General features: G+C 41.7%; 1 protein-coding gene across 4 annotated transcripts in view; it reads right to left on the reverse strand.

Moving 5' to 3' along the window:
* Positions 1 to 1786: 1786 nt before the first annotated feature.
* The window catches only part of ZNF341 (zinc finger protein 341), a 34816-nt gene continuing 12155 nt past the window's right edge, over positions 1787 to 24447 (reverse strand). Inside the window, exons 5-16 of one of the 4 annotated variants that reach the window (XR_012086209.2) lie at positions 24123 to 24353; positions 22291 to 22480; positions 19997 to 20081; positions 17170 to 17357; positions 16066 to 16259; positions 13910 to 14118; positions 12069 to 12165; positions 11430 to 11562; positions 10517 to 10628; positions 9110 to 9180; positions 7766 to 8512; positions 5257 to 5286 (exon numbers count right to left, since the gene is read on the reverse strand). Coding sequence is in view for 3 of the 4 variants with exons in the window: in XM_078393245.1 (XP_078249371.1) it covers positions 1905 to 5264 (3360 nt within the window). In the remaining variant the exon portion in view is untranslated. Of the gene's footprint in view, positions 5287 to 6896; positions 8513 to 9109; positions 9181 to 10516; positions 10629 to 11429; positions 11563 to 12068; positions 12166 to 13909; positions 14119 to 16065; positions 16260 to 17169; positions 17358 to 19996; positions 20082 to 22290; positions 22481 to 24122; positions 24354 to 24447 lie in introns of those variants that run through there. The other 3 variants (XM_020814222.3, XM_072997021.2, XM_078393245.1) reach the window with 3 other exon arrangements.

Consider the following 24447-nt stretch of genomic DNA (forward strand, 5'->3'; position numbering starts at 1 on the left):
ATACCAGTCTCAAACAAGGACTGACTGCAGTGTAGCAGCAGGTTATAGTGACCACATAATTGTACTGTAAATGCTGGCAGAGAAACCCAAAAGAATATTTTTAGTAAAGCATTTCCTCCCGACATTTGCAAACCTCACCCAGTGAATGTCACCTAAACTAAGACTTCAGTGCTGAATATATGCTGGGTTTACTTCTGAGAAATCAGCTATGTATTGTTCTGCAGAATCTCAAGAATTTAGAAATAGGACCACCCAGTTATCATTTATTTGGCTTTATTCATCACATGACACACAGGCACACTATTTTTTGAGGTGTAGGACAAGAATGTAATGTGATTGGGACTGGATTCCAGAAACGGAATCATCTTTTTCAGTGACTGAATTCAATTACTGACAATTTGCATGAGATTTTAAAAAGAGTTTAAATTAAGAGGAGACTTCTGGTGAAGGCATTCAGACAGCAGGAGTGACTCTGGTTCCAATCCAATACAAGCTAAACATATTATTTAAAATCATTCCTGCACTACTGATAGATCTAGCTGCTATTTTATAAACATAATCAGCTGATGAACCGATATGTGCTATGTCAGGTGCAGCAATGGAATATATGAGTTTAGCATCCAACCCATAATGGGTATTCTGACAGATTTAGAAGATAATAGCTATCTACAATGATAACACGGACCACATCTTCCACCTTATGCATACTTTTAACAGCAGATTATGGGACACCCTTAGTAGCCGCCTAGAGTGGTCCTCACCTGACCAGATAGGCGGGATATAAATAAAATAAATAAATAAATAATAAATAAATAGAGCCTGGAAAAGTTTTGGAGGTGGAGGGATTGGTCAATGCCAGAATTTCCAGCCAGCATTGTTTTTATAATCTTTTTTTTTTAAAAAATGTATTTCTTTGTCACTGCCCTTGAGATACCCTCAGTGGCTCCCCTTTGCTTATACAAGTCTTTGTCACAATTGCTCAACTGATTGTTCCTTCCTCAGTACAGTGGTGCCTCGCTTGACTACGTTAATTCGTTCCAGCGAAATCGCTGTAGAGCGAAAACTTTATCAAATGAAATTTTAAAAACCCCATTGAAACGCATTGAAAACCATTCAATGCATTCCAATGGACTGGATACCTGCTTGCCCAGCGAAGATCCGCCATACAGTGGCCATTTTTGGTGCCTGTAAAGCGAGGAATCCGTCCTAGAAAACAGTGGAGGGCCATTTTCTTCAGCCGGCGGCCATTTTGAAACCCGACGATCAGCTGTTTGCTGATCGTTGTAAAGTGAAAATCGGTTCCTGAAGCAGGGAACCGATCATCGCACAGCAAAAAAAACCCATTTAAAACATCGTTTTGCGATGAAAACAGAGGCCACAACTTCTTTTTCAAGAGAGAGCAGGTGAACAGTTCTGCCCAACACAAGACATTACTGCTGCCTCCCATTCCACATATGTAAATTCAGCACTTATAATTAGCCTATTGTCCTCCACCAGCCTTGAAGCGGCATGCTTACTTAAAGCTCTGTTCTTTGAAATAACCAACAGCCTGAGAATTCATGAGGAACAGCAGAGAAGCTGCCACTGCTGCTTCCAGCATCTTCTGCCTTAAGCAGTCACCTCATACTGCCTAATAGGAGGCCAAGCCCTGTAAACAGCCAGAAATGACAAAGGAGAATTGCACTAAGTACAGACCTCCAGAGGTTGACAAGAGGCTCTTTTGAAGAGTAGAGCTTGGTTGATATCCAGCAATTTGAACCCCTGACAGATTTACCACCATAATGAATGAATGAATGAAGTGTTTATTTATCAACTATAAGTCATTAAAATACGTTAAAATAAAATAATAAGCAGCAGGTGAGATAGTTAATTAAAAAGGAAATACAATAAGGCGTAAGCAGGAATCAAAGAGACAAATGTACAGGGAACAAGCGAGCTCGAATGTTAATTGCAGCCAAGGCAAAGTTTGCCACGTTTAAGGTGGTATTGGCGTTAATGTCAGCCAGGAGCCAGCAGACCTGGGCGAGATTAGGTCTGTCTTGGATGGAAGTCAGAGAACTTGCCAAAAACCTTGATCTAGGGGAGTGGTAATATGGACATCTCAGAAGGTAGTGAGTGATGTCTTCGACTTCTCCAAGGTGGCAAGGACAAATTCTTAGGTGATAGGGCAGATTCTCATGTCTGCCCTCTAACACTCTTGAAGGCATACATTGAAAACGTAGAGCGGTAAAGGCCTTGCGAAGAGCAAATGTAGTTATCCAGGTCAAATAGTTTTCCATGACAAAAGTTGACTTATAGAGAGGGAGTGAAGAGGAATAGGGCGAGCTAGAGATGATGCAAAGGTCACTTCTGATATGAAAAAGGCGAATTGTATCCTTGAGACTAGCTTTCACACATTTGGGCGGAAGAGCGGTTAAAGAATCTAAGTCGATGCCATAGGAGTCAGTTATTTGTTTCACAGCACTCACCCAGGATTTAAGAGCGGGGTTGGCCAGTTGTTCTCTAAGGCAGATCTTAGGTAAACTGGTATCATTCATTTGGGACAGTTTATGCCAGTACCGGACTAGTGCTGAATGGCAGGTGGCAGCTACAGAGATAAGGCCTACTTCTGCCCTAAGTAAGGAGGCTGGAGTACTCCGCGGGACACACAAGATGGAACGAATGAAGGTGTTCTGTGCGGCGTCTAGGGTCGAAATGTTTGTGTATCCCCAGATTTCGGCCCCAAAGGTCATTTGGGGAATCAGTTTCTTGGCAAAAATTTCAGTAGCGGGGGGAACCAAGTTGCCTCCTTTAGACCTTGTAAAGTGTAGGAGGGCTTGGGTGGCATGGGCGGCTTTAAGCCTTGCTGAGTCCAGGTGTTTTGACCAGGAAAGATGAGGGCCAAAAATAATACCCAAGTAACGAAAGGCTGACAGTTGCTCGATTGGGAAGTCCCCAAGCCTCCAGGTATGTTTTCTGCGGTGGTTCCCAAAGGTCATCACTTTGGTTTTTGCGTGATTTATTGTTAGTTTTTCATGGCTGCAGTAAGTACTTAATTTGGCCAGTAGTCTACGTAGCCCAACCGGGGTGAGTGAAAAAAGGGCAATGTCATCGGCATATAATAATATTGGAAGTTTTATGTCCCCAATTGTCGGCGGAAAGAAATCAAGGCCTTGGAGCTCAGGTACAATGTTGTTTATGTAAAAGTTGAAAAGAAACGGAGCCAGCAAGCAACCTTGGCGGACCCCCTTTTCGGTAGTAATTTCCTCTGAAAGCATACCATGTGGGCCGAGTCTGACTCTGAGATTGGTGTTTGTGTGGAGCTTTATAAGAAGAAGGAGGAGTCTTTTGTCAATGTTGGTTTCTGCAAGTTTCCGCCATAGACGGGATCTATTTATTGTATCAAAGGCCGAGGATAGGTCGACAAAGGCAGCGTACAATTTTTTCCTCCCCACCTGGGTGTATTTACGGACCAAATGGTGGATAACAAAGGAATGATCCAGCGTTGATTTTCCTTTTTGAAAGCCAGCCTGTTCTTTAGCAATAATAGAGTTCTCTGATGCCCATTTCTCCAGCTTAAGGAGCAGGAACTTCGTGTATAGTTTGGAGACCACACAAAGAAGACTTATGGGACGGTAGTTTTTTGGGTCCAATTTGGATCCTTTTTTGTGAATGGGGGAGACAATACTGTCTAACCACACCGGGGGAAATTCACTTGAGTGGTTAATAAAGGAGAACACTTTGGATAAAACATCAGACCACCAGTCTGGGTTACATTTGAAAAGTTCACCTGGCAGCATGTCAGGTCCAGGGGCTTTGTTGTTAGCAATGGCGGTAATGAGTTCGTTTAATTCTTCCTTAGAAACTGGGTCCCATTCAGGTAGCAAGTGAAGTGAGGGAACATTCAGCTCGAGTAAGTGAGTGAGCGAATTGGTATAATCCTTTTCCCGATAGATGGCAGGAAAGTGCTGGTGCCATTGGGAAGAAGAAATCTGATGGTCCAAGGGCTCAAATGAAGACTTCATACCTCTGTTGACCAGGGCCCAGAATTTGGCAGGTTCCTTGTGTAAGGCGGCCGAGAATAAGGCCTGCCATGACTTTTTAGTGTGTTCGTCTTTCTTCCTTCTAAGCAGGTTTTTGTAGTCCCTCCTCAATCGAGTGAAGGCATAATAGTTGGCAGTAGAACCCCACTTGCGGAGTCTTCTGAGGGCTGTTAAAAGTACGCGCTTCTGGATTAGACAGTCTTTGTCAAACCAGCCAGCTGCTGTAGAAAAGTCATATTGAGGGGGTTTAGAAGAGACAAGGAGAGGCTTAATTGCTGCTGTGATTTCATTAAAGGTATCCAAGGGGTTTGAAGTATCGGAAACAGATTCTCTTAAGGCGAGCATATTAGGAGAGTCAAGTAGAAGTAAAACCTGGTTTTGAATTTTCTCATTCCATGGAAGCCTTCTTAGGCAGTAGGGTGGGGTGGGAGCACATTGTTTATTAGGTATTGGGTTGTGGCCTGAAGGTAAGCAAAGAGTCAAAGAAATTGGCATGTGGTCGCTTTCGGGTCTGCATAGGACTTTAAAAGATTGAAAATAGGTCGAGAGGGGGAAAGAAAGAAGCATGAAATCTATCACACTGTTGCCCCTTGGACCGTAAAATGTAAATGAGGAGGCATCCAAATCAGTGGTTGATCCATTACAAATAAATAGATGAAATTTAAAAATCAGGCTAAAAAGGGCTCTACCCGCAGAATTCGCGACCAAATCAGGAGAGACTCTATTAGGGAGAAATAGAAGATCTTCAGAGGATAGGCCCAGAGAGTTTCCGATATTGGTGTTGTTTGGTCCCAATCTGGCATTCATATCGCCGGCAATCAGTATTCTAGTGTCCGGGTATTTCTCATACAAAATTGACAGGGCTTGATTTAATTCCAGGAACATTGGCGATCCTAGACAAAGAGGATCCAAAGGAGGACAGTATATATTAAGCAGGAGAAATTTAAAGGAAGATGTGTGTGTTACACATAAAACCATAAGATTTGAACTGTTGAAGATATCTAAGACCTCGTATTTGTGGAATTTATTGTTTGAGATCAAAGTAGCCAGGCCCCCCCTGGCACGTCCGTTTGCTGAGACTTTAGTAGCTGGGTTAGTGAAAGAGGTGTAGCCAGAGAAAGAAGGGAGTGTGGGTTTGATTGACCATGTCTCTTGGAAAAGGATGACATCAAAACTAGAGCAAAATTTGATGAAGTCAGAATCCAAAGGTTTTGAGGTCCATCCTGCTATATTTACCACCATAATTCAGTGAATGTCCACACAGCTGTAAGGAAAGGAAGGCAAAATTACCCTACTGTGCATTATTAGATTAAGCGCAATATGAGCAATGTTCTCTTTTGAGTCATGGCTTAGCTGATTTAGATTTTTCCAGATTTATTTTGAAGTTCAGGTTGAACTGCAAAATCAGTCTTTTTGCAACACTGAATCAATGTTGTCAATTCAACCCAGAAATCTTTTGTCTTCTTTTTAAAATGCCTTTATCATAATTGTACTGTATACATATTTTCCTAGGAAGCAGAAGCTTGCAACAACACTGTTTTGTTGTCAACTGCCTGACTGACAGAATGGAGTACAATCTTGCTCCCTCCCAAAAATCTATTGAGCAGTGATATAAAATATATGCATTTTAAAATTTTCATAGAATCAGCAATGTCCAAGAAATCTCTTTTAAAAAAAAGTCAGTTTTTTCCCCTTGAAAATTCATTTTATAAAGCAGGGATGGAAAATCTTTAATTTATCAGATGTTTTGAATTTAAATTCCCGAATATTATGGCTCCTGGAACAGGATTGTGGAGGTACAGTCAAAAATATGTGGAAGTCAAAGATCCACACCCCTCCCATTGCTAGAATAAAATCATTTTGTTCCTACCCTTGAAGGCAGCAAACACTTTTATCTACAAAGAATGATTGGCTGTCAGTAATTGAGACACATTCAAGTTTATACACATGAAACTTGCGGACATCTTATGTCACTTCCCATTATCATACCTATCCTCTTTCTTACCTGCAGTCATTGCCAAAGATGAGAAAAGATGTAGAAAAGTATAATTAACAATAAAGATGCCTAGTAAAGTGATTCTCTTTGTTATCTTCTCTGTGTAACAGTCAACACCTTCCAGGGAACACCAGGGAGAGAGAAACTCTTTCAACTAATCGAAATGCAAAATTCTTCCTAAGGAGATGAGCTCCTTCAGTACTTTTCAAAGTGTAATATCAGATCCAATATGGTATAGATCTGAGGGATATCTACCCTGTTGGATCTTGGATGAAACACATTGCAGCTGCATTCCAACGCAGAAGTACCTGTTTAACTCATCTGAATTACCCTGTATAAAACTGCACAACAAATGGCTTTGAGCCAAATAATTTCTCTTACCTAACCTGCCTCACATTCTGAGCCCTTTGGAGAATGGACAAGACGCACATATATCATAAAAAAGATTAACACCTTCAGTTTTGCTGAAGGTTATGGTCATATTCAAATACAGCTATCTGGATAGTCTGAAGTCACTGACATCTCTTAAAAATGTAACATGGAAATGGCATAATGACAGCCTGCATAATAATCCAATGTGTTAAACCACTGACATCCATTATCTCTTACTATATCAATTGGGTCTTTAATACATCCAGAGCAGTTACTTGTTCAACATCTACTCCTGAAGATTTAAGAAGGCTACTGCCTAGCACTTTGTTTAGTGGCAGTTCCCCCTTCATCAATTAAGTGGTCTGCAGACAAAATGATCTACAGCAGCTCCATATCTTACTAAGTTGGCTGATTAATGTGGACCAATGTGTGTCATATAGAATGCATCTCTTGATTTAAATGTGTAATGTGGTGCTGCAGTGTTTGAAAATACAGAATTGCAGATGCAACTTTTACTATATTGTTTATTGACATAATTGTCTAAGGTTGCTGGGGAGTTTTCTGTTGCTTCTCCTTTTGTCTTTATCATTGTTGGTTATTTAGTTTAACATTTGTTCATCCTCTGCTGTTGATATAGTTCTCTGTCAATTTCACAAATGAGGCTCCTTGAAGCTGCCTACACACATGTGGTATGCTGCCATTCCCAAACCATTCTCTTAGACACACTACCTTTTACAGCTGTTCACCATCTGAAAATCCTGCAAGTTCAGGGCAAAAAATGAGATTTATTCTGGTCAACTGTACTTGTACATAAATGCTTTTCTATTAACCTATTTAATAGGTTTCCTATTAACATCAGAAAGGGAGTGTCATAGGATGTATCAATGGGAATATTTTTGAATAAAGTTTCCAAAAGATCACCTAATAAATTCACTCCCAGGAGGAAGGACAACTAGTCAGAGCTTGGAAAAGTTACTCTTTTGCACTAGAACTCCCAGAATCACACAGCATGCCAACACCATAAGCTGTGCCCATCCAAGGACAAAAAGCTGCCAGTCAGAAAAATTCCAGAAATGGGGGACCTGTGGCCATGCAGGTTAGGGGATTCTGGGATTTACAGTGAAAAAAAGTAACTTTTCAAGGTTTGGGATTGCCTGCAGATGGAAAGGCCAACTGTCCTGATACAGGACAATGCAGGGATTAGAATACAAGTACAAATAGCATACACTGTAATAGATCAAAGCAACAACTCAATTCTTGAAGAAATCTGAGCATTATTGCAATAGATCTGGATTGCAGTTCTTTGTTGATTCAGGGTACCTCACAAAACTTGTTAACCACTGATCATTTCTTAAGGAGGAGTGTACAACCATACCTTCTGTGCCACTGATTATTCCTTCAAGTTCTTTCCCTTGGAGAAGGGAAGTTCTCTCCCCAATATAGTTCTGGTCTCTGCATCCTTGAAGCCCGCATTTTTTTTTTACACCAACCTCCTTCTTATTCATTTCCAATCCCCTTCTGAAGGCCATCCTCATCAAACAGGTGAAGGAACTCTTCCCCATCCCCATTAAGCAGACACAAATCACAGTATTGGTGAGTCAGTCAGTAGCCTGAATGTAAACAGGGACTGCCAGCATAGCACATGAGCTCTCTGAGCCGGACTGTACCTCAGCCAGAGCAAGGTTTGATGGGATCCCACTACACTGGCCAGAGTTGCCGTGGTCTGAATCTGAAGTGGGCATTGCTGCTGATCTGCCAACCACAATGGACAGGACTGTGTCAGACTCAGGAAACTGTTCTTTATTGGGACCACTTTTTTGAGGGTTCTGTCCAGTTGCACTTTCTTTCAGTTCTGTCAAGGCCAACTGAGCTGAAAGAGGAAGTCCCACTTTCCGCCCACGAGTCCCCCACTTCTTCTGGGATTTTCTGACAGGCAGCTCTTTGTCCTTGGGAGAGCTCAGCCTACACTTGTGGTCCTTCATGTACTTCTGACGTGTAAAGCCTTTACTGCAAGTAGGGCAGCGGTATCTGTAGTTGCCAGTGTGGGCACGCTGATGTTCCACCATATGAGCTCGCCGGCTGAATGCCTTGCTACAGTATTGGCACTTATGGATCTTCATCCCTATATGAGGAAGAACAGAAACGACTTGGTTACAAAGGGCTTAACCACATGTCTCTTGCTTACAGCCACCTAGCAAATTTATAATCAAGGTGCAATTTGAACCTGTGACTTGATGGCTCACATTCTTAGCTATTTCACTATACCAGCTCTACACAACTACATGGCAGATGCCTCTCAATATAAAACAAAGTGTATGAGATATAGAGTACTTTTTCCATTAGAAGCCAAGAAAACTCCACCACTCGGAATGATTTCTGGGCAAAACTGAAGCATTGCAGAAAAATGGGGGAAAAAAACATGAGTTACTGAGGGCTTCATTTGTTTGTTTCTCTGGCCTCTGTGAATAGTACATGCTGTAGAAATTGAATGCAGAACAGATTACTCATCTCCAGTAGTAGACAGAATTCATGTGTCTTAATCTGAGCTCAACAGGATAACCATACAATCCTGAGCTATATTGCTACCCCTCTTTACTGCATCTGAGAAGCAAAAAAACCTAACAATTTTCCCCACAGTTCAGTTATCAGGTGTCTGAAGACAATAAAAAGAACTATTTTTCAAAAGAACATAGGAAGAGCCGGTGCCACTGATTTTTACCTGAATGGGACAGAATATGAGCTTTCAACTTGTCTGGCCTGTTGAATTCCTTGTTGCAACCTGTATGGTTTCTGCAAGAACAATACCAAACAAAATGAAAACAATGTTATAGATGGGAGTTCCATATGTAGTTCCCTAATTCAGGAACATGCTGGTATTCTCCAGATATTTCTTGTGATTTACCGTATTTTTCGCTCTATAAGACACATTCCCCCCCCAAAAAAGTGGTGGGAAAAGTCTGTGCATCTTATGGAGCGAATACTGTAAAAGCGCTCCCCAGGGCCCAGTGGGAGGATGGTGGGGGGAGCCTTGGAAGGGTCGGAGAGTGCCTTCCAGGACCCTTGGAAGGCTCACCCACACACCCCCACGGGGCCAGCAAGGGCGAAATCACCAGCTTCCAGGACCCTTCTGAGGCTTGGAAAACCTCAGAAGGGTCCTGGAAGCTGGCAATTTCACCCCCGCTGGCCCCGTGGGGGGGGGGGCAGGGAGAGCCTCCAAAGGGTGGCTTCCAGGACCCTTGGGATGCTCTCTCCACCCCCCATGGGGCCAGCGGGGGCAAAATTGCCAGAATATTTTTTCCTGTTTTCCTCCCCTAAAAATGAGGTGTGTCTTATGGAGAGGTGTGTCTTATGGAGCGGAAAATACGGTAAATGGTAGAACATTGTTCAGTACCTTCTGGCCTGCTTGCCACACCACTAAAAGAACCAGCCAACTGCATAGCCATATAGCTAATATTTTTCCTCCTAATAGAAAGGTACTCTGTGATGTTCTTCATTCTACAGAGCTCTTTGAAAACTGGCCTTCTAAACAAGAAGTACAATATTGTACCAAAAAAAGAACTGCCTATTTGTATTTAAATGAAAAGCCTGGAGGAGACCAAAAGATCATCTAACTAATTAACCACTTTTCAGCAAGGTTCTTCCCACCCTGCCAAGCAGACACAGCACAGCAACATCCAAGTGAAGTATCTGCACAGCAAATTTCTCAAACAAATAGTTCAACTGATCACAGTAAGAAGGAATACAAATAAACAAAACACTTTCTACTGAGAGCAGAAAAGCTGTAACATAAGGAGGGCACAGGACAAGTTCTTAACTGTGAATAAACTTATCCATTTAAGTCCCAAATAAGTTGTGTGATATGGAATCATTTGATTGGACATTCCCATAGAACTGCAAAGCCTCGCAGTGACAACTGCAGTTCTCCTCCTCCTGATTGTTTCATTTGGACAGTTAATAAGCAAGTATCCCTTGACTTACACAGTAACCTACTCTCAGAGGCTCCATATTAACCAATAACACATGCACCTTAAACATAGGAACCTTACATCCACAAAGGTTATATTAATCCAGCCTTGTCTGCAAAGCCACTGCCATTCTCAGCTGCTGCTGGTCACCTCATACTTACGAGAAGGGGCATTTATATTTCTTGAAAGGCTCATGGATCAGCATATGGCGTTTGAGTTTATCTTTTCTGTTGAAAGCTGAGTCGCACACTGAGCACTTGAAAGGCTTTTCCCCTGCACAAGAAAGTAATGTGAAGTAATCAGGCTGAAATTGGTTTAAAGGCTTGAAACATTTCAACAACTGATTTCCTTGCTTGGACACTGCAACAGAAACAGGTTAAGAGCCCTGCTTTCCTAGTCAGTCTTAAAATGTGAAATGCCCTAGATGAGGATCACCAAGAACTGTGTGGCAGACTGGAATGCTTTTAAACTTTTTATTAGTTATAACTGGTAGAAATGATAAGCCACATCAAAAGGTGGTCAGGTATAGGGGAAACACTAAAAACACTTTTAAGTTATGTGCTTGCCTCCTGGCATATGGCTGCATGGGGCAATGTCCTTAGCCCATTATCTGAGATTCCCATTTAGCCGCAAAACTTCTCATTTGAACAGCCTTCTACTAATTTTTTTAAATAAAACAATTTTGCATTTAGCTTTAGAGGATGCAATTCAAAGTAAATGTAACCAATGGAATATTTTGCCATTCTGTTTTTAAGGTTGTGGGTTATTACCTCTAAAATATACCATATCAAATGGTATATTTAAAAAAAACCTGTTTACTATAAGAGCATACATGTGGCCAACACAGAGGATACAAACTTTTACAGTATAAAGAGCCAAAAATAAAAGAGAAGGGTGGAAACTGTATGAGAGATCAGTGACCCCAAAAGTGATATTAACAAAATCACCCTGGATGCTGTTATTCCAACAGGGGAAAGAAATCTAAGCTACATAGACTAAGGACTGTTAAAAAAGCTGTGAACATCAGTTTTCCTATTCCTAACAGGCTGGATAAAACTTTGTCCCACTACCTACCTGAATGGATGTGAGCATGTAGTTTGAGGTAGTGTTCTCGGCGGAAGAATTTCTTGCAGATCTGGCACCTGAACTTCCCTCCACCCCCATGTGTAGGGAGGTGTCGTCGTAAGTACCTCTCACAGGGGAACACCTGCAAAGAGGACAGATGCCTAATGGCTAGGTGACCTCAAAAGGCAATAGCTCTTATCCCTTGACAAATGGTGTACATTTTTCTTAAGAAAGCTAACCATGCTGCATCTATGCAAAGCAACTCCCACCTGGAAGAGGACTTGACAGATCCTGAAGGGGTCTTTTACACATAACTACATGGGCAGTTCCTGTAGGTTGAACATGGCAGTGAGCTGGGGATCATGTGGCTAAGCTCCTGTGACAGTGCAGATATGAATACTACAGTTGCAGTGATGTACAGTGTGGTTCACACAACATCAGTTGGACACTAAGATTCATGCAACATGTAACTGTGCCAATGGATGGCCCTGGGCAAGTCTCCCAATTTTTCTGCTTAATATCTCTCATACAAACAAGGCTGAAAGAAGGCTGAGTGAATAAGAAATAAATAAATAAGAATGACTGGGAACAACAGGTGAGAAAACCATCCCAAATATTTAATCAACTTTATTAAAAATGAGCAACTACCTTCTGACAATGAGGGCAAGGAAAGTTGTGTGTTGCTGTCTGTAAGTGATGTTCCAGGGCTTCTGGTGTGGAATATTTATTTACACATTTAACACATCTGAAGCAGAAGAGAGAAGAAAGGACAGATGGAGTTTGTCTATGGGATACTTTTTTCCACTCCCAAACATTAGATTTGTCAGAAATATTGTCAACGTGGAAAATTAGTCATTTTAAAACCATGGGGGTCATTTCATTATAGTGACCAGAGTGCTGAGTCTGGATATAGTTTATTTAACTTTGAAATTCTGTTTAATTATGAAGCTTTTTGGGTGATCTTCATCTAGTAATTAAGGGATGTGGTGGCGCTGCGGGCTAAACCGCAGAAGCCTGTGCTGCAGGGTCAGAAGACCAAGCAGTCGTAAGATCGAATCCACGCGACAGAGTGAGCGCCCATTGCTTGTCCCAGCTCCCGCCAACCTAGCGGTTCGAAAGCATGCAAATGCAAGTAGATAAATAGGGACCACCTCGGTGGGAAGGTAACAGCGTTCCGTGTCTAAGTTGCACTGGCCATGTGACCACGGAAGATTGTCTTTGGACAAACGCTGGCTCTATGGCTTGGAAACGGGGATGAGCACCGCCCCCTAGAGTCAAACACGACTGGAGAAAAATTGTCAAGGGGAAACTTTACCTTTACCATCTAGTAATTAAGTTGCTGCCTGCCCTAGAAGAAAAGGTGGGGCTTAGAAATTAACAAATAAATGAGCAAATAAAACCTTTATCCTAATTCTTCATTCCAAATTGTTCAACTGAAGTGCATTTCCCTTAAAAATAACAGAATAATATAGGGCAAAAGGGGGGGCTGTTGTCTCTGTACCCCAACCCTGTAAACATATGAACAAAACTAATTATATTTCGTATGGAAGTTTTAAGAACCCAAATCCAATTTTCTTCATCAAAATGTTCTCCAACCTGTATAGTCAAGGACAATGGCTTAAAAGACACAATGACAAATTAAGAGACCAGATTCTAAAAGAACTTCTCTTCTTCAAATCCAGTGCTGCAACGATGAAGAATGTGACTGAGTGGGGAGGGTCAGGTTGAGTTGAATAACACCTGAACCGAACTTATGGGTTGCTTTTAAACCAGAACCTCAAATTATAGCTTGATCAAATCTGTTGTTATATGCACTGAATGCTACTGGGTAGCATTCAGTGCATGTAAATATTGTCTGGGGATTCTGGCAGTGCAGTTGAAAACAGTAACTTCTCCAAGTTCTGTCTGTCTGTCTGTCTAACCATTCAGTAGTTTCTGAGGGGAAAACCTAAAGGCTCACATCACTTATAGTTTTTATAACTGTACAGTGGTGCCTCACTTCACAACGTTAATTTGTTCCAGCGAAATCGCTGTAGAGCGAAAACGTTGTAAAGCGAAATTAAAAAGCCCATTGAAATGCACTGAAAACCGTTCAGTGCGTTCCAATGGGCTGAATACCTGCTCGTCTAGTGAAGATCCTCCATACGGCGGCCATCTTCGGGTGCCTATAGTGCAAAAAATACCTCCTAAAAACAGCGGGGAGCCATTTTGAGCAGCCGGCGGCCATTTTGAAAACCCGACAATCAGCTGTTTTGATTGTTGTAATGCGAAGAATCGGTTCCCGAAGCAGGGAACCTATCGTCGCAAAGCGAAAAAACCCCATTAAAACATTGTTTTGCGGTTGCAAAAACATCAATGTGAAGCGGATTGATCGTTATACGGGGTAATCGTTAAGCGGGGCATGACTGTATATTAAATCTCTGCCTTGATAATAAGAACATTAACTCTCTCTCAAACACAGATTTTTATTTCCCCTGTAGCTACTGTACTTGTAAACAGCCATGTCCTTCTTGGGACTGTGTTGAGGAAGCAAGCTGTGGGAATACTGGTGGACACCGAGTTCATAGAGGGAGGGGAAGTCTTTGCTGCAGAGATGGCAACGGTAGCTCAACTCCTCCTGGTGGTTCTTGATGTGCTCTAGGAAGGAGTCCAGCTTCTGGAATGTCTGTGCACAGCTTTTCACAACACACTTGTAAACCTGCAACGTTAATGGGGAAGGGAAACTCAAGTGAGTAATCCCAAAACTGTGTGCCATGAAAACAAACCAACCAAAGTGATTGTACTGTGAAAAATAGCACAGATAATTAAAAGATTTGGTGAGGGCAAAGCACCAGCCTACAAAGGAATCTGCCTGCTCCACCCCAGTATGTTTAATCACCTTGTTTTCCTTCTTACAATCTCTCTCCACTGGTGATAGTCAGTGGCTGAAATCCAATGGGTGATTCAGTGTACAACAGATAATGCCTATAGAGATTTTTTAGTTTACAAAAACAAACACTCTATTCACTCATAGGCATGTGGGTGGTTTGTTGGGAGACATATGGTAATAATGGTGTTCAAGGCATCAAGGATAGAGGGCACAGCTGTGATAACTCCTTTTCTCTCTTTCATTTCTTTCCTTTTTGTCTTTTCTCGCTCACACACAACATCCCACCCCCTCCTTTGTTTTTCTCCTTCCAATCTCCCCCCACTGCTCAATGGCAGAGGCTCTGAACCAGCTTAAACTTCCATTTGAATTTTCAACTATTCAAGAAGTATAATGTTATAATGACTCTGTTTAGCACAATTTCAGTTAGTGCTCCACATTCTAGAAATGTATCCAGAGTGCTAATTTACAGCAATTTGGTTCCCAAAGTTACGCCTTTTGTGTAACTGCATGTCAGTATTTCAGCCGATGGATTATTCAGTCATTCCTGATGTTGAAAGGACACAGAAATTATTCTGAGCACTAACTGGGGATTACTGTATTGTCTGCACTGCCTGGCAGTGGCTCACTAGGTTTTCAAGCTGAATTTCTTTCCCACCCTCCCTTGAGAATGTGAAGAACTAAACCTGGAAGCTTTGCGGTTAAAAAAAAAAAAGAGCATATGATCTATCACTAGAGATGTAAAATTTCTGAAAATTTCATTTTTTTTCTAAAAAAGAAACTCAGGGGAAAAACTTTTTTTCTGGAAAAAATGGACATTTTGAGAAATTTTACTTCTGTAGAGAGAACTTAAATACATAAAGTCTCATACGTTGTTCATTAAGGCCTTCATGCTATATAGTTTGAATACCACTCCATTCCCCCCCCCCAATATTTCTGGGGGGAAAACCCACAAAAATGGCTTTGGAAAAAAAACTGTTTTTTTTCCACATTTTTTCAGGTTTTCCCCCCAGGCCTCCCCATCTCTATCATGGAGCGCTGGTCTCTCCCAGTGATCTTCTGCCTAACACAATGCATCATGCTGAGGTATTCCTCCACACACTGGTGTTCTTCGAGATGCTCTAAAATAAAATTGGAGGTTGGGGGTGAAAATGTTAATGTCAGCTGTCAGAACACTGAATTAGCCTTGTCTGAGGAGAGGTAATTGTGTTCTCTTAGCATCAGGGATTCAAGAATGATTAAATGATCCACTGCCTACCCAAAGGGCAGGAAGAGGGAAAAGAGGGAAGTTCAGTGATTAAACATGTGGAAATGTCGCAGATAGACTCATTTTAGATTACTTATTTGGGGCTCACAAAGTTTTAAATTGCTTTCATTAATTTATTTCTCATAGTACTACAGACCTGATCAGTTATTATGTTAGACTTGTGAACAAGACATGTTAGCTCTATAAAGGCACCACAAATTAGTTGTGCATGCACACCAAGTGTGTGATGTCTCAGGCTCCATTTCTAGCATCTCTGACTAAGCAGTGGCAAAGAGCTAATGCTGGTCATTGGAGGTCATACTAAGCTAGACAGATGGTTCATAGGCCTGAAGTAATAGGTATAGTTAGAGTATATGTTTTGAACTCTGCCTAAATTAAGCACTGAGAAAAACCTAGCTTTGTGTTCTGCACATCTGGTCCTATGGATCTATCATTATTTTTCTGTACATCAATGAGAGCAGGAAAAAACTAAACAGGGTAAGGTGGATTCTATCCTTTGATTCAACACCCACCTGCTCATGTTTGTGCTGAGTCATGTGTGATTTCAGCTGGAAATATGTGTTGAATTTGTTGGGGCAGAACTGGCACTGGTAAGAATTGTCTATCAAGACCACTTGCTTGGCTTCCATCTTGCTGGCTTCATGGTCTTGCACAGGAGGGATAATCTGAGGCTGTGGAGGACTGCTTCTGGGAGCTGGGTTTAAGCCTACAGGGAAGGATTGGGACATCAAAATATTGAAGCTTCAGCTTACAGTATGTTGGGTGTGTGTGGCTTTTTCAAAGAGGTTATCAAGCAAGGCCATACAAGATGCTGTCACTCAAATCAAAACCTCCTAGCTTTCCTTCCAAAATGCAAAACAATGAAAATTATATTCCCTCTTTCTTCACCTTTCCTTTCCATTTTGTTTAATTGCTTTATCATTGGGAAGTTGCACCTCCATATAATAAATTCTTTCTACATACAAAAGAAATGTTAATGAAAAGAAATCTTGCCTTGTGTTCTGTCTGAAATAGTAGTTTTCCATGTGTAAACATGTGTTCTTGTGAAGGAGCATTCTATCATATCAGTTCCTGCCTACAGCCCAGTTCTGCTGTCCTTTGTCAGTGAAATAATTAATGGTGGACTAAAGAACTGTAGAGAACAGCAAGATGTTATTCATTGGGAAATTAAGCTTATCATAATTGGCAGCTTAATCAAGTGGTATGAATTGCAGTTTTTCTTCAGCTCTTCCACTGCTGGGGGGGGGTGATAAACTAGTGGAAGAATGAATTCTACAAGCCAAAAACTATTCTACAGACAAAGAATTCTACACTGATTTCCAGCACCAGATTATATGACGTTGCAAAATGCCCACAACTGGAATAAGTTACCTCTGGAGTACTAGGAGATGGAAGGAAAAGGAACATGAATAGTGAATACAGATTAGAGAGGTATGGCCAAACAGAATCACCTTAATCTACGTATCTGATTCCTACCTTCATGAACTAAGTTGATAGGAAACAAAAATTCTTGCTTCAAGGCTCTATAATCTTATGGACTATATATATAAAAAAGATAAACCAAGTGGAATGACAATCATGCAGAAATCTGGCCATCCCTCCAGTAACTAAAGCACCTGCATTTTCTTCCTCTTGTTGGTTGGGGTTCAGTGCCATAACTTGCACAGTGACAGAGCTCCGAGATATGGTACACCCAATTCCTGGTGGCCACACCTTATGTGTCTGCATGTGCTTCTTCACATTGGACTTTTGAGCAAAGGCCCGGCCACAAACAATACACTGGAACGGCTTCTCCCCTGTGTGACTAAAGGAAAAGAGGACACTACCTTACAAACCAAGAAGAAGAATGTCCCAACAACAAAATATGCTCACTGCTGCTTATTATTAGTGCAACCAACTACACAAAGCTTGAGGAAATTAATTTTTTGCATTACAGCTCCAAGACTCCCTCAGCCAGCATAGCTGTAGTCCAGAAAAGAAACAACTGGCACAAGCTTCATGGCTTCAGTTTACATGATGTGGGCTCAAGTCTGTTTTATAAAGGTTTCTCCTGCCACGAATGCACAGCAGTCAGAAACCTGATAATGAGCAAGCACGTCCACTTATTTCTGATTTCTACTTGCCATCCTCTTACACTGCAGTTTGTTTGCGGTGGATCACAGAGAAACAGCTACAGATAGTGGGGGGAAAAAGCAAATTTGTAAAACAAATAATAAAAGAATGCCAGACAGGGAGTTTCCTCTATCTTTAACGAGGCTAACCAGAAGAAAATGTGCGGAAACCAAATACCCATCACTACCCATCAAAAAACAGGCACAGGGGAACCGAGCACACATCCCTATTCAAGGTGCTCCACAACTTAGAATTCTCTTTTTGTTCATTTCATGCTTACTCATTGTGCCTCAGACAGAATTGGAATGCACAGGCTTCATGATTTACTGCAAGAGGATCAAAGTATTGTCTCCCCAAAAGAGGGGCATTCATGATGAAAGAGAATTCAAACCAACATAAATCCCAAGCAGTCATTGGCTTATAAGCAATCTTGGACCACAACTCTCTGCAACTTTTTAAGGCTAAGATTAAGACATCTTATTTTCCAGGCAGTCTCACCAATGTTATATTTTGTCCATCTATACCACTTTAGTTGCTATCTTATATCATATTATTAAAATTATTTTACGGATAATTTTACTAGCTTATGTTACAAGCAATCATTGTCTTTGTTGTCTGGTTTCCTGAAATTTATTGGATGAAAGGTGACACACAAATGGTTTAGGTAAATAAAACACTGGAGACCAGTAACATGAGAGCTGTCCTTGTTTCTCTGTCATCATTTTGAGCACTTACATTCTATGTTTTGTATTTTTAAAAACAAAACATGCAATTACAGGGATGCTTCCTAATGTTAAAAGCATGAAGAGCACTCATGGATGCTCTGAATGAATGAAAAAGTAGCCATTTCCATATCCCCAGCATCTGATGGATTTTCTTTATGGTTTATTAACCCACAAGCAGTATGCTCCAATGTTGCTTGCAGTTATGTTTAGACTAAATACATGGAACAAACAATCATCAGGGAATATATCATGCTGCTATGTTATTAGAGGCAAGTAGATCTCTGAGTGGTCTGTGCCTAGATAAGAAACTGCCTATAGAAGCTATTCTGAGGTCAGCACACCCCTTCTGACATAGCCTGGAAAAGTTACTTATTTGGATTATAGCTCCCAGCATAGCCAGTACACAAAGATACAAGAGAACTCTCACAGCTAAAAAAAGCTGTTCAGAAAAGAGGGAAGTGGAACTAGGAAAAAATTAAATTGTATGAGTCCAGAGGGAAGCTACCGTATTTTTTGCTCCATAAGACGCACTTCCCCCCCAAAAAAAGTGGGGGGGGGGGGAAGTCTGTGCGTCTTATGGAGTGAAGATGGCGATTTTGCCCCCACTGGCCCTTGTGGTGCTCTCCCCACCCCCACGGGGCCAGCGGGGGCGAAATCGCCAGCTTCAAGGACCTTTCGAGCCTTTCAAGCCTCACAAAAGGTCCTGGAAGCTGGCGATTTCGCCCGCACTGGCCCTGTGGGGGGGGGGAGCGTCGCAAGGGTCTGAGTGAGCCTTCCAGGACCCTTGTGATGTTCCCCCCACCCCCCACGGGGCCAGCGCGGGCGAAATCGCCACCTTCTGGGACTCTTTTGAGGCTTGGGAAGCTTTAGAAGAGTCCCAGAAGGTGGCGATTTAGCCCCCTCTGATCCCGGGGGGGGCAGGATGAGCATCCAAAGGGCCCTGGAACACACCCTAGGACCCTTTGGAGGCTCCCCCCACCCCCCCATGGGGCCAGAGTTGGCTAGGGTGTGTTCCATAAGATGGACCTCTCCGTAAGGCTCACCAAATTTTTAGGAGAAGAAAACAGATTAATTTTTCCCTGTTTTCTTCTCCTAAAAATTTGTTGCGTCTTATGGAGCGAAAAATATGGTATTTGGCCAAAGATGCTGTTATTAGTTGTTTGGATGCTAAAAAGGGAGTGAAACAGGTCCATCAGCAGAATCACTGATGTCTACTTAGGACAGCTACTAAAAGGGCTGATCTGGAAGGCTTACAATAGATCTGGGCCTAAAAGCTGGAGCAGTCCCTTCTCTCATAAACACATACCACAAGCAGAGATCAGAGTTAAACATTCGAGACACACTAGTAGAGATCCAGCTAGTAGAGATGGCTTCAATTTTCAAAGCCTAAGCCAGCTAATAGGTATAGGTCCACTGAAAGCATAATTGTACAGCAGTTGCTAGGGAACGCTGGAAGGAGGGTATACTTGCCTCTCCCTCTAAAGACATACTTGGCCCCTGTGTAAACTGGCGAGGCCCTTGCTCCTCTTATAAGCTCTCCTTATGTTACCCTTGCTCTTTCGAACTAGCCATGACCTCTGTGCTCATTGAAGAAACTCAACATTACCTCCTGATATGCTGCTGAAGGTCAAAATTCTTGGTAAAGGCCTTATCACAATAGGTACATTTCAGTTTTGGTGACTTAGGTTTCCCTGAAAAACAAGCAGCAGGAAACAAAAATGAGCTCATGTCAAGGAAGCCTCTATCACTGACTCTTACTCTCTCTGTTCAGCCAGTAGCAATATTTCAATTCCTTTCTCACCATAAGAATACCAAATTGATTCCTAAATGGGTTGTTCAGACACTGTCAGGCAATCTTGTTCCCTGTACCTCTCTGTATCGCATAAAGTATTTGTAAAGGGATACAGTAGTTATAGGCGATGAAGTATTCCTGGGTCTAAACTTAACTCAGCCAGCAGAAAAACTGCGACCACATCCAACTTAGCCTAGGCCAGAAAAATCCCAGAATGTCCCTAGGCTCTAAGGAAACAAGGGATTAAATCAAGCTCCCTTTGTACCAAAAATCTATAACCAGTGGCAAGTAACCCAAAGGAAGCTACCAAATTCCGTCCAGGGGCTATCTGAAGTCAGCATCGCAAAACTTACATTGAAGTGGGGATGTTAACAAGGAGCAGGGAAGTAGAAGAGCACAAAATTACTCAGCAGAGTAACAGATGGGAAATTGTAAATAAGCATAAAATAAGAATACTGTACTAAGTTCTTAGTGGATACATACATATCAGCAGATACATACCCAAACAGGAAACAAAAGCATTCTATTCCATAAAATGTGAGCTAAGCCAACTTCAAGTACAGGGGTGCCTCGCAAGATGATGTTAATCTGTTCCGCGGAAATCACTGTCTTGCGAAAACATCGTCTTGCGAAACCAAATTTCTCATAGGAATGCATTGAAAATTAATTAACGCGTTCCTAGGGGAAAATTTTTTTTAAAAGGAACTTAAGGGGTAGGGGGCTGGGAAGCACCATGGGAGGACTGGCGGGGAGTCTCCTCGCCATGACTGCCAGCTTTGGAGGTCCCCCGCCAGTCCTCTAATGGTGCAGGAAAAGCCTCTGAAGTGCTCTAAAGCGGGCGCCGGTGGTTTCAGGGCACCCCCGCCAGGGCTCTGACAGTGCAGGAAAAGCCTCCAAAGTGCTCTAAAGTGGGTGCGGGTGATCGTAGAGCAAAAAAGCCCCATTGGAACCATCGTTTTGTGATCTCTAAAGCGATCGCAAAAAAAAAATCATAAAGCGATTTTGTCGTCAAGCGGGGTAATCATCTAGCGAGGCATCACTGTATAAAGAAAGTTGGATGGCACCATCTCAAAGGAAATCATCTGGGAGACTGGCACAAGGCCAGGGTTACTTTTATTCTCCAATGCTTTTAATCAAACCAACCAGAATCATCTAGAAGCTGTGAGCACTTGGCATACAGGCCAGCTATTCAGATACCTCCTCCTGAGGGCAGTTTCTTCTCTATTCAAAAAGAATCCAGTGCTGACCACAGAGGTCGAAAGCTAGAAATAAGACAGATGTTTCCAGTCATAGATTTTTTTGCCCCAGTAATAGAGGAAAGCAGCTAGGACCAGCCAGCCAGAATCAGCATAAGGTGCAAAATACAAGAAGCAACTTAAACCAGAAAATTAGAAAAATCCAAAATTCACAATATTACTTTGTTGCTTACATACACATGTGGAAATGCCCAAGCTCTCAATAAAAGATCAGCTGGCACATCTCAATTCAGCTGAACAACCCAAAAACTTTATTTCAGGTGTTATGGAGGTGTGTAGAAATGGAACCATAAAGCGAACAACATACATTTAAAAATAAATGAGTTCTTGGGACATTCTGTTCCCCAAACTGAATTGAGTCCAGGCAGGCATGTTAGGGATCACATTCCAGGAGCAGACATTGTCACATCCTAAGATGGCTAGGCCACTACACTACTGACAAATCTGATATCCACTCATACACATAATGCAACCTTCTGTGTTCTTAAAAATATACCACTGACACTAATAAAGGATTTTGAAAAATGTGACTGCAGTGGAGGGTGATTTTTCAAAATGTGCACAGGCAGCAATAGGGATATAAGGTTTAGCCATTCCTTCTGCAATAGCAAAATTTCCTGTTATTGCTTGAGGCTTGTGCAAAGCCCACATGACATGTGTGAGGAAATTTCTGACCATTCAATAAAGAGGTTTTGCAGCTGAGGAGGGGAAGAATAGGCAGACTAGAAAAGCAACCCATGTGGGCCATATCAGTTTCCTTATCCCTGATGTAGGCCATTCACAGATTCCACAGCAGCCTTCTGTTCCATGCATCATCCATAAAATCACAGCAAAAACTGCTAACAATCTTACCTTCTAGCAGGGTGCTATCTGTTTTAGAACGACGGTTCTTGCATGTTGAATCAAAATTGGTCACACTTCCTGCACAGGTATTGTTCAAGGAAGCGGGAGTGTGGGGGCTTTTAGACTTAAAACCTTGTTTGCCTGGACTATATACTGGAGGAGTAGGATACACTGGGCTTTCCACACATTGGGAGGGCACCTAAAATATAAATTATTAGTGAAAGCATGCCTGAAAACGTCGTCTTAGTGAAAGCATTCCTGAAAATGTTCTAGGAACAGCAGCAGCATTTCAGAACAGATTTCAAGGTTGTACACATCCAATGTTTGGCTAAAGCCAGACCTAATTTGAAACACATCCTTATCCAGAACCATGAAAGATCATCCTGTTGCACCAGGGTGGAAAAAACTGGTTCTTATATTCTATTAAAAGTTATGTTAAAAGACTGAGAAACTGAAAGAAAATCAACAATCTGCTACTTTAAGGATGTTACCTGCTGAATACTAAATGTTTAGTGAAGTTCATATGAGTTACAGCTAACATCTATTTGCAACAAATTACACAATTCACATATTCTGTCTGGCACTGCAATGCTGCAGTATGGATTATATTTACATTTTCCCATGTAAAATAGGACAAAATTGGTCACAGAGGTGTGCTAAATGAAGTATCCAGCATAGTACATGTGTATAAGATTGCACTGATAATGATTTTAGCCCCTTGATTTCAGGAGATGTGCTATATAAAACTCCAAATGCCCTTTTAAAATACAAATACGTAAGACATCAGAAATTTGAGGCTCTTGAGGTAAATGGGGGGATGTAAACCAAATAAATTATCTGTTTAAAAATGAGAGTATGATTATGAAAAGAACCTTTGCCTAAATTAAAGAAAATATACAATACACTATGTCACAAAGTCCTTTCCATGTTTTTCATTGTAACCCTGCTTCATCTCAGGAATGCACTGTTCAAAAACAGGCAAAACTTGCCACTGTTCTATGCTATATGTAACATAACAAGGCTTTCTTCATCTACAACACTGGTTCTTAACCTTGGGTTACTCAGGAGTTTTGGACTGCAGCTCCCAGAAGCCTTCACCACCAACTGTGCTGGCTGGGGTTTCTGGGAGTTGCAGTTCAAAAACATCCGAGTAACAAAGGTTAAGAACCACTGATCTACAAGGTTTCTCCCACACTTTCATATTCCTCCCGACTAACAGTTTTTGTCACAACATCAATTCTATTTCTGAAAACAGATCCAGCACAGGGAGCTCTTCAGGGCAAACTCTGAAAAAATAATAAATGGATGTTGTGGCTCTTCTGAATTACAAAGCTAGAAAACTATCTTATATTCCGAATAAGCTTCTACTCTTTGTCTTTGCTTTGTTTCTCTATAATTTCTCCTCTTGGTAGCTTTCTAAACAAAGCCTCCTCCTGGTTTAGTTCTGGTATTCTAGTACTTGTAGATAGGTACATCATAGTCCCCTTTAACTATATTTAGCTCAGCAACATGTATTACTATAATAACCTCTCTTCATCAGTCAGTACTTTTAGGCTATTCTCCTTGTTGCTTCAGTTCCCTGAGGTCAGTTCACACCTTTCACATCATCAGAGAATATCTTCACTGAACAACAATATATCTTGCGGTGTTTTAACTACTTTGTTAAATAGTGTTTCAATTATCAGTGAATCAGATGTGGAACATTTCACTGTGTACATCTAATTCACTCATCATCAAAATTCTATTTTGTTGGAAGTGGAAAGACCACACACTCATCAGAAAGGAAGGAATAAGGAAGTTTAGAACCACCCTGCATTACTGAACCTCAAACTCATTTTTACCTCCATTGGTGGGTAGGGTTGCATTCCAAGATTCTGTATCTCTACTGTACCATTCCCAGCCATGGAAGTTGGTGTACTATACACTTCCACTACTCCACCATTACCAGAGCTGGCCTGACCTGGTGCTCCCAGAGGAGGAGGTGGAGGAGGTGGTGGCTGCGGTGGCGGTGGAGGCGGTGGAGGTGGAGGCTGAGAGAGATATCCAGCTCCAGCATGCATATTCAGGCTGCTCTAAAAAGACCAAATGCGAAATTAGCAAAGTGTGAGTTCATTTGTACACAAAAATCAAATATGTGAAAAACGAAGAGCCTAGTAGCCCCCTGAA

The sequence above is a fragment of the Pogona vitticeps genome, chromosome 4 (assembly GCF_051106095.1).
Source record: "Pogona vitticeps strain Pit_001003342236 chromosome 4, PviZW2.1, whole genome shotgun sequence".
Lineage (NCBI taxonomy): Eukaryota > Metazoa > Chordata > Lepidosauria > Squamata > Agamidae > Pogona > Pogona vitticeps.